Below are 10,685 nucleotides of genomic sequence, written 5' to 3'. Positions count from 1 at the left end.
ATGTCATAAAGATCCACTTTGCTTTGGGACTGAGATGAACATGAAGACTAAATTCTTGTGAAGTTTGAACTTTTTTTGCTTCACTGTGGGAAAATTGACACATACACTGAGTTATTCTAGAAAAATAAGCCATGCTGAAAGCTGTTCAAAGTAAGCCCTTGACTCCATTTAAAACAGGGTGCTGCAGGACAGAACACCCCCAGAAAGGTGTGAGAGAAAATGGAAAATATTGAGGCTCTTTGAAGGCAGCAGAATTTCGCTCCTGTGGTGCCTGAAATGGTTAGGCTCCCACATTTTCAAAGATCAGTCACCAGACCATCGCAACATCTGAAAGAGCTGTACCATTCACAGCTGTTATTTGAAGAGATACATTTTTTATGTAAAGGTTGTATCACTGCAGGCATCAACTATAAAAGACCGAATTCTTTAAAAAGAGGGAAAAAAAGGTCACAACGGAAAAGGTATGCGCGTGATAATAGTTGTAATGTCAATGTTTCTCAGCATTTGAAAACCTAAGATCTTAAAATCCATTTAATGGAAGATTGCCAACTGAAGTACATAAGAAATTATATTATGGAAGAGACGTATCTTATGCTGCCTACTTATTGTGTCTTCATGTCTTGCAATATAAGATAGAACTGCTAAGATTCAAAGGATGTGATCATTCTCAGCAGACAATTAGGATTGTCACCTCTGAAATGTATTTAATTACCCACCAAATTTCTGTACGTAGCCTGTCAAACTTGACATTCTTCCCGAGGAACTCTCTGTGGCCCTGACTGTTGGCTGCAGTTCATTTAACTACCCTAATACTATCCCTGCAGCCATTCTCTCTTCCTCTGTAAAAGTCAGATGTGGTTGCTTCCCAGACATCCTCCCTTGCACTCCTACCCAGATCTGACTAGAGATTCTGGCATGTGGGCCTGTACAACTGTGGACATTCAACTTCTCTCTCGACTTCCTCTCTTGGTGACCATCAGTGTTGAAATTACCTCTTTGAGCAGAGGACACTGGAGGCAACAGGAACACCTGGAAGAAAGTGCCAATTCTGGAGGTAACAACAGTGACTCTGAAGGGAGAAAGTGAAATAATAGACAAGTGGGAAAATACGGGAAGAGTGCACATAAGAACAATTAAAAGCGTGAGGAAATAATGTGGGGTCTTTTCTCCAGGATCAAGATTTTCCCATTGTGGAATATGGGATTTGCCACATCATTGCACTTCTGGGCCACAAAGACAGACATTTAAAAGCATCCTTCAGAACAACTCTCTGCAGTCTGGTTGGGATTGGGGGCCATGACTCGTACATGGTTATTTGTGAGTTGAACAACATTTTCCATTGATATGTTCAAATACATACATAGGTTGAAATGCAATTTAAAGTTGTTACGCTAATCTAACAGTATATCTGAAAATTCAAATGTAGAAAATACGAAGTGATGTTTCCTCAACAAGCCTCACTTGGCCCGCACATCCTATGTGTTTATCACATTACAAAAGAAGTTCTAGACAAAGACATAGCTCAAGTACGTGTGCAGCTGGGTTTTGCAAAATGCATGAAATACACAGGTAGCAATGATGTGCTCACAGTGACATAGAGCGGATCCAAGCATATAATAAGGATTAGATAAATGTGTTAGAATTTCTGTTAGCTGTTCTCTAGACCAGGACACTGACTTTAATGGTGACGGCTTTTCTCCTATCTCAGCATCAGAATAAATGATGCTATGATTCTTCTATAACATCATCAGAATAAATTTTGACCGGACTAATTAGTTTTATATTAGTACAAATGAGAAATAACACAATTGAAATTAGAGCTGCTACGCTGGATTTGGGATACCAATTAGATTAGAAGGTAATGAAATACTGTAATAGAATGAACAATTAGAAATTATAGCACCGGCTTCTTCCTGTCTCGGAACTGTAAGAAACTTGTTTCTCTGTTGAAAGGTGTGGTGTGTGATTGGGTGTCTGAGATGTATGCTCTGTAGTCTCTCCTTTACCACTGCTGATAATGCACCATCAAAACTTTAACTTCTCCTTTGGGGATTCTTTGTCACAAGTTAATTTAGTCTTATTTTGTCCCCAGACCTAGATTTACAATGAAGAGGTGATGATATTTCTGTGATACTGTCAGTACATGCCTTAGATGATTCATTTCAAATAAGAACCTATAAAACACAGCTACATCATGTATTTGATAAATGCTACACTGTTTAGAACAGCTGTTACAGCAGTTTAGTTTTAGAGTTTTAAATACCACGCTGCCATCATTTACCAAAATATCTCCAGAAAAAGCAAGCTACTTTAAATCAGACTGTGAGTTTCAAAAGGAGAACTCTTATATACAACACTACAGAGACTTGTAGATATGATCTCAAATACATGCACTCATATGCAATGCACTTGCAAATTACAGACCCAAGGTTAGAAGGTCTTCAATGACTAGAAATAGCAGGAGTGATGCACTGCATTAGAAAGACGAGAAACTTTCCTGTCCAGTGCTTCAGAACTATGCATCTATTCTCACTAAGATAGGAAGCTCACAAAATACCACCTTTTGTGCAGTCTACTGGAGCAGATGTGAACAGTGACCCCAAGCACTCATACCAGCACAACTTTGGGGGGAAGCTCCATGTCAAGAAAAGGGAGAATGGACATGCTGGCTTTTTTTTAAAAAACAGGCACATTTGGAATTACTAAATGTAGTCTCACCAAAGGGACCTACCGATAGGATGGTGCCTGAATTGGCTATATGTGACAGATACAGTCTATCATGTCCCTGTGGTAATATTATGGTTCTGTGGATTAATTTTCATACACAAAAATCCTCATTAGAGGTAGCTGAAAAATGGAGCAGTGAAACAATGACAATGTAATACCTTTTCATCTAAGCCTGTCCATTCTTTAGTTTCACTGAGAGATTCATTATTTGAAGAAATGCTGATTGTAATTCCACCCCTAATTCATGCATACCTCCTTATGTACAACTCCAACAATAACCTTTTCTTGTTGCACAAATCAAAGAAAGGTAATGTGATGCTTCAGGTAGTGAGGTAAGATGAAGACGTTTCTATTAAGTGAACGGTTTCTTCTTTGGAGCGGGGCTTGCCTGAGCTAGACTTGCACCAAAGCAGTAACCAACGTCTATGCAGATTATATGCCAAAATTTGTATACTGTATGGGGGGTGTAAATACATAAATATTTATGTATGCAATTACAAGCAAATAGGGTCCATAGGAGCTTACTTACATGTAGCAGGCAGAACATTTTCAACGCTTTGCTGTGCTTCCTTGTTTACTTATTTATATTCAGACAAAGGAAGTGGTAAGGCTGACTAGCTGACAACTTTTCTGAGAAGAGACCATTTTGTATTAGAGGAAGCAGTATCTCTCTTGGATGTCCTAACAATGTTGTTCTAAATTTAAAAAAACAGGACTTAAACAGAAGAATCTGGGCATTAGGCAAGGAGTTACTGGACACGCTGGAGGTGGTCACACAGAGGGAATAAATATATGGCTGTTTCATCGACAGTACTGCTATGAATGTTCTCTAACTGCCTAGAGGAGCAAACTTACAATGGATTTGCGAAACATTCCCTACCGTTCAGATGTGGTTATGTGGAACCCAGATGACTTAGCAGAATATTTTAGGACGGTAAGTTTAACTGTTTTTCATCTTTGTATGATGGAGGAGCGAACTACTGCAACATTGTTTGTGCTAAATTTACATATTTTTATAATGGGCAAAGCTTGCTGCAAAACTAAAAGCAAAACCACTGACAATTAAGAAGTTGAGCTAAACTGGCCAGTGAAATCTATAAATGAATCCTGAAAGTGTTTTAAATTGGGTATAAGAGAAACTCATGGCTTTTCAGAGGAAATATACACTTTACTACAACAATTGTTGCTATAACATATATTAACAGCTGTAGAAGGCATTAATGTGTGAAGATTACAAGTTTTCTAGGTCTTCTTCAATGATTTTCAGAAGAGATTTTTTTTTTTCAAATTGCTCCGTGTTGACAAATGAGCTTCTGAATGTCTTTCCTAATCACATCCATGAGAACCCCGGCAGGAACTTAACAGTTGTGAATACACGGACTCCTAATTTTTTTAGGCTCAGTTGGAAAAACCTTTCGCCTTTTGGTTTGATTTCCCTATTCTAAAACTTCTTGGGCAAAACTCATGGCTTAAGATTACTAGTTACCCCTTCTTTCCTGTTACTGTTACTTTTTCTGACATTATCTTCTGTGATTAGCCAGGAATTTCTGTTTCTTTTGACATCTTTTTCACTTGTGACAATCTATAAATTTCATTTTACAATGCAGAGTCGTTTCCACGCTGAAGAAATACTTTGAAAGACAATACAGGAATTCACTGCCAATACATATCCTCTGCCCAGCAGTGCTCACACCTTTGTAATTGCCCAGGAATGTGTAACTGAACAAATTTTACTGAAATTTCATTTCTGTGTGTTCTCTGTAAATTGCTTATTTTCCAATTCACATCAGAGATAGTGCCTGCTCCATCTCCCTTGCAACTGAGTATGTTCCTCCCGAAGTCCAGAACTGTCAGCCTGGAATTTAACATTCAGATCAATCAGAAGATTTGGGAAGACTTTCAAGTAATGCCAGCATAGCTGGCTAATTTTGAAGTGAGCTGTTAGACTAGACTTGTAAAACCTGGCACAGTTTGGGCTTCATTTTGAAATAATGCAAAATTTATTGTTTCAGTGGCTCCTATAACTCTGTGAAAGTTTTCTTTGGGGACTTGAGGCAAGTTTGATACTAGAATGCAAAACTAGCTAATAAAGACAAGCAGATCAAACGCAAAGTCTATGTCTACCAAATCTCCAGAGAAGTGAAACTGCCAACTACTTGCCAACCTCTAATTTTAGGGTGCAGTGGTTAGTGGCACAGGAAAGTGAAATGAAGAATTGGAGATGGAACAGATGAGAGATTATTATCAACAGGCAATTTCAGACAAATACGAAAAACATTACAACACTGGCACATGGTGCTTTGGATCACCATTTCCAAGGGACTAAGAAGGGAAATGGCTTCCTGAAAGAGCTGATAGTGATATTCTTAACAGTGATAAAAGGTTTAACTGTAAGTTCTATCATAACTGAATGGGCCCAGGTACATATTAATTTTTTAGTACCTCCCCTCTACTGACCCAAATACCCTCCAGGATAGCGATAATCTTAGCATTCCACTTTTGGGGAGGTGAAGCAGGGCAAAAGCTGCTTAAAGTCATCTAAGAAATCTGCGTTAAGACAATAATGTCAACCTAAGTCAGCCAGCTCTGGGCAACTGCCGTAAGCGACCAGGTCTTCTCCCCAGATAAACCCGTATCATTTCCCTCGCACATACCATTAAAGGATCGAACGTTATACCTTAGGAATGCTTTATTTGCATCTGACCAACATATTTTGCCTGCAGTCATATGTTCAAATTCCAGGATTCAAGTCCAAGAGGGATAAGCAATTTTTTGTCCTCCTAAACTGAGATAATTGTGGGATGATTTCCAAAGGACAATCACATTCAATTCTTCTCTCACCTGAAGTCATTGGTGATGACACAGGGCAGTGGTAAGATTTTAGTCAATTCATTATTAGCTTATTCATGTTAGCAAAATTCAGCCAGCATACACATCAGTAGTTTATGTAACAATACTATGATGTATTCCTGGCATGAATAAAGTCCTCAGTTTCTGTTAAATAAGAATTCTTCATACTTAATAGTAATAACATCTAATTTATGATTCTGTTTGTTACTTAAAGCCTATGGTAATTTAAACCATGCATTCGAAATAGGGAAGGACCAATAAGGAACCAAACCTTAAAATAATTTCTAAAGACTTTAATTATTTTTTAGAAAAAGCAAAGATGTTCATATAAGTAATATCACAAGGGTTATTTTTAATAGCTAAAGAGTATTTTTCATCAATCATGAATTACTTTAAGAATGAGATTAGGTCTCAGTCATACTGATGTGTTCTACCAAGTATAGCAGTTGCCCACTAGCTGCAATCCAGACTTCTGCCGTTAATGTCATGATAGCACTCGCTATAGGAAAGAAACATTATTTACAAGTTTAAGACCTCAGTCTGCACAAAAGTTTTAATCTGTATTCTAAAATAATTAGCAAAGTTAGGTCTGTTTCTGCATATAAATAACTGAAGGTGGCTCGTAAAAATATTCTCTCAGCTGCTCAGACGTTTTCAGGATCTGTTCTCATATAACACCAAGTTACAAGATTACTCCTTAAAATGAATAAATAGAACTAAGAAAGGACATAATGCTCCCTATAAGATGGTCTCTGCTTTAGGGGAATCCTCCCAGCAGCACAGGGTCATTTGTCTGTACAACTTTCACTAACTAAAGTTTCAGGCAGGACCGCAGCCATTCTTCTGTCTTGAAGGCTCCAAAAAGTCATTTTGTCTGCCCGCTTTTTGGGTTCCTTCTGGTATGGACTTGATCGACTTGAAACAGAAAAAAAATGCATGCTAGCCAGATCAAAAATATAAGCTGTGTTCTCACATTATGTTATTACTCTTCAAATATAAAAAAATCTTAAGACACCCACTGGAAATAATTAAGAGTCATGTCTTGCTAAATGTGGCTAGTTTTTTTTGTTTGCTTTTTTTCCTAAGTCCCCCAAATTACTGTTAAATTTTTGCCTGGTAGGACCAGGCGCTTTTTATTCTTATGCACATGGTCAGCTTCTAAAATGCATGTCCTTGTCCCAGATGTGACTGTAAAACATAATATTGTGGAAAAGCTTTCCAAATATAATTTCCAGGATTAACAAGCAACATTCCCGTACAGAAGAGGAAGATTTTTGATCACAACAATGAATTCAGAGACTGGGATCACGGCTTCAGTGTTCCAAGACACTAAGGGTTTTGCTGTACTTCCTGTTTTCCACCACTGCTCATCCCAGTCATTACCACCATTATCCATTTTCCAAATATTTCTTTGTGCCAGGCAACTGTGAGGTGGTTTTTAAATGTGAGGAATTACATGTTCCTAAGTGGATGAAAATAACTCAAGTCCACTGAAGAATCTTTGTCTTCAAAACCCATGTTTACAAAACAAAATGAGACATTTAGACAGGCTCTAGCATAAAAAGGGTAACTTGAAGCATCTACTCAAAGCTAGCTATATGTCTAAGTGTCTTAATCCATTCTTATAATTAAGGGTGCAATAATCATCTTCTTTTCATTGACAGTTAAAGTATAAGGACTGTGAGAAAGTCGTGAGAAAGCACAGCATAAATGGACAAAGGTTTTTGGTAAGTAGAGTTGTAAAATTCCTTCCTGTAAAATTCCCATCAAGGGATTGTTTCGATGCCTCCTTACTTTGCACTGGCAGATGCAAAGTACTTAGATCGCAGATAGTTACTGAAATGTAAATATGAGAAGTAAACACCTTTGCTAAAATCAGCCAGACATTTGCTTTAAATATGGAATGCTGGGAACCCAAGCATGTTGTTTAATATGCATGGATTTTAGTGTTTTTAAACTCACAGGGAAGTTATAAAACCACAATCTTGTCTTGAATTCATCTCTTCCTTTATAGGAAGTGCTTGTTTTCAAATACTAACTACAGAAAACTCAGTTATTAATTGTCTCTCCTACTAAAGAAGACACAGACCTGGTCAGAATGACTGGCCTTCTATTGTAATCACTATTTCATGCCTCACTATACTTAAAATTAGATTTGTTCTGGAGCAGTACACAAACTCAATGAACTTTAAGAGCACTAAAACTAGTAAGCAAAGTCCCCGTGGGTTTAAATCAAGATTGCTCCAGGCTTTACCAACAACTTGGCTTAAGTTTAGAAAAGCTGACAACTTCCATTGACCTAGCTGCTCTTTTCAGGTCTTAAATACACATCCATGAAGATGTGTAAGGGCTTTTATTATTTCTTCATTTTACTTCTGTTTTATTTTCTTTCCAAATACTAACTATTCTGTTTTCCCCAAAAGTAGTCATTTTGATCATCTGTGTAATTAGTCATAGTGGGGAAACATATGCATACCTCTTCTAAAGCCTTCTTATTTTTTATTTACTTGTCCTAATGTATCAAGCTTTTTGACATTTCATTGAAATGAGACATAAAAATTTTCAAACACCTTTTGTAGGAACAGGATATTACACCTCCTTCCTCCTGGGTGGAGTCAGAATTATTCAGATGTGTGTCGTAGGATTAAACCTGCTAACTCCTATGAGATTCTCCTTAGCTCAAGCACTAAAGATCTGTGGCTGGAGTTTGAGTTCTGGCTCTGGAAGCATTATGAAATTCTGGAAGTTTGTGAGCTACAACTAAGAAGAGCAATAACTGTGTGATTCCTAAGTGATTTTTGTAATTTTTTATTATTTCCAGAGTGTTTCTGTAAATACATAGCTCAGAGTGCAGCATTTCTTCAGAAGCATCCTAGTAGATTCAAAGGATGCTTTTCTATTAAGTAAGCAAGCAGCTGCTCACATCTGCTGAGACTTTTTTTTAGGTTTTTGACCTACTTGCCAATTGTATAATGCAAAAAAGATTCCCTTGTTAAACAGAACAACAAAAGGGGACTCTAAATGGAGTATTCTAGAGTACAATGCAATCTTGAAAAAAAAATGCTTCTCCGTATGAACGTTTTTTCTAAGAAATATCTTTTTACATTTTGTAAGTTATTGGCAACTGCCAAATTACATTCGCACAGAAGAAACTGTTAAGACTGAGGGTTTGCAGGTTTTGTATCTATTGTCAGATCTATATGGTAAACCTGCCTGTAAAAATACTGCTGTCTTATTCATCAGAATAACATCCTAGTTTCAAAGGCACATTTCTGTATCTACTGACAACCGCAAGGAAAGTCCAGTTGAGATGTAGTAGGATTAAAACCAGAGGGATTCCATGTGACTTATTCCAGTAAAATTCTCTAATATTTAAAACAGCAACGTGGCCCTTTTACAAGAGTTTAAACCCATAATATTTGTCAGATTATTGCCAGAATAGAATCCCAGAGAGAAGCTTAAAAAGTCTTTAGAAAACAATACAATTCTTCAGTAAATCCTGCAGGACATTTCCATAAAGGGAGTATATTTTTTCTGTGTTTTACTCCTGTGAGTACTGCCAGAGGCAAAATAGTGCTGGAAAACACAGATGGGATTTGTTCTGTCCTGGAAATCATCGATAGCATTGTGAACCAATGTGTAATTAGAAACTTCTTATTGTTGGCAGTAAGAAAGACAGAAAGAACCAGACTATCATCCACATTCCAAAGAGAGTTTGCGAAGCTTGTGATTAACTCGTTTTCATAATGCGCTAATCTGTCCTAAACTTGGAGTTGCACATGATGGAAGAAGAGAGGGGCCGACTCTCTCTGCAGGAGCGTCAGTAAAGCTCTCAAGACTTAGCACATCTCAGCTCAGGTCAGGAGCGATCTGCAATCTAATTGCTATATCATGGTTGCAGGGGGAAGAAACACTCTTCCCCCCATCCCAGTTTCTAGAAAGTTTTTTTTTAGGCTGCCAAAGCTGTTCTTAAGTCCAAGGAGTTTTCCAGCTACATCTCCACTAGAACATGTGGTTTTACATATACTGTGATGTTACAGATAAGGTTCTTAGCACAGAACTCTCGTCTACTCCAGCAAATGCTGCTCTATTTTAAAATTTACAGTTTTACCCTGAAACTTTGCAACCGTGCACAGCTTTGCCTGTTTTCACCACGCAGACATGAAGGAATTCAATATATCTAGATTCTGAAGTCACTTAAATACCATTGTTTTTAGCTGTACTAAAAAGGTGTGAAGTAAAATAGCATAAAATCAGAATGTACGGTAGAGGTTTGCCTTACCTACCAGAAACAGCTCCTTACAAAGGGCATTTCATTACACATTGCCTTAAAACTACAAGGCTTTAAAAAAGCATTTGAAATATTCTGTCTTGTTATATTCACTGTAAGAAGCATAATTCCAAAATTGCCAGGAAGAATGCCACTGATGTTGATTTCAAGCAGACAGTCCATGTTCTGTTGAGCTCACACCCATAATCAGTAGCACAGGATGTTACCAGGATGTAGCTCTCTATTAATTGTTTGACACTGCCCACTGAGATGAATTACAGTATCTCAAGAATTTTTAAATAATAAACACATAAAGGATATGTTTTCCTGCATGCTAGGTTATGGCAATGTACAGTGAAAAGCAATATCCAGAAAGCAAGAGAACAAAAAGAGGGGGAAAAATAAGGAAGACTTAAAAATAGTTTTGGAATTTTTTGGTTTACTGTCTGTTCACCTGCTTTAGCTTAAGTACCTCTGACAATCCCTAGGGAGAAAGCTGTTGCAGAAGAGGCTTTTATTTCCAGTTCTTTTGAGAAGGAAAGCAGGGGTGGATTTTAACTTGCCTGTAAGTCAATGTGACAATATAACACCAATAAAGAACTGGCTTAGAACCCAAATCAGAAAAGCAAATGACTTGACTTTAACTTTGCACAGAGACCCATTAATTTGAAATTAATCCTGGAAGAATGGCTCATCTGCTGGTAAACAAACAAACTCTTTTCTGGTAAGAGCTGGTTTAAGATTTTACTTCTCCTTACAGGTCTTTTTAACAAGCTATCATTAAAACATTCTAGCCACCGAAATACTTCCCTTTGAAGTTAGATGTGATTATTTTGTT

At 37.4% G+C, this 10,685-nt stretch overlaps 1 protein-coding gene across 1 annotated transcript in view; it reads left to right on the top strand.

Moving 5' to 3' along the window:
- The first annotated feature begins 3,536 nt into the window (after nt 1-3,536).
- Nucleotides 3,537-10,685, top strand: part of LCP2 (lymphocyte cytosolic protein 2) — a 32,719-nt gene continuing 25,570 nt past the window's right edge. Inside the window, exons 1-2 of the mRNA XM_009818639.2 lie at nt 3,537-3,661; nt 7,242-7,304. Of these exons, the coding sequence (XP_009816941.1) occupies nt 3,584-3,661; nt 7,242-7,304 (141 nt within the window). The 5' untranslated portion in view covers nt 3,537-3,583. The remainder of the gene's footprint in view (nt 3,662-7,241; nt 7,305-10,685) is intronic.

The sequence above is a fragment of the Gavia stellata genome, chromosome 16 (assembly GCF_030936135.1).
Source record: "Gavia stellata isolate bGavSte3 chromosome 16, bGavSte3.hap2, whole genome shotgun sequence".
In the NCBI taxonomy this organism is placed as follows: domain Eukaryota; kingdom Metazoa; phylum Chordata; class Aves; order Gaviiformes; family Gaviidae; genus Gavia; species Gavia stellata.
This window is presented reverse-complemented; position numbering and strand designations above follow the sequence as displayed.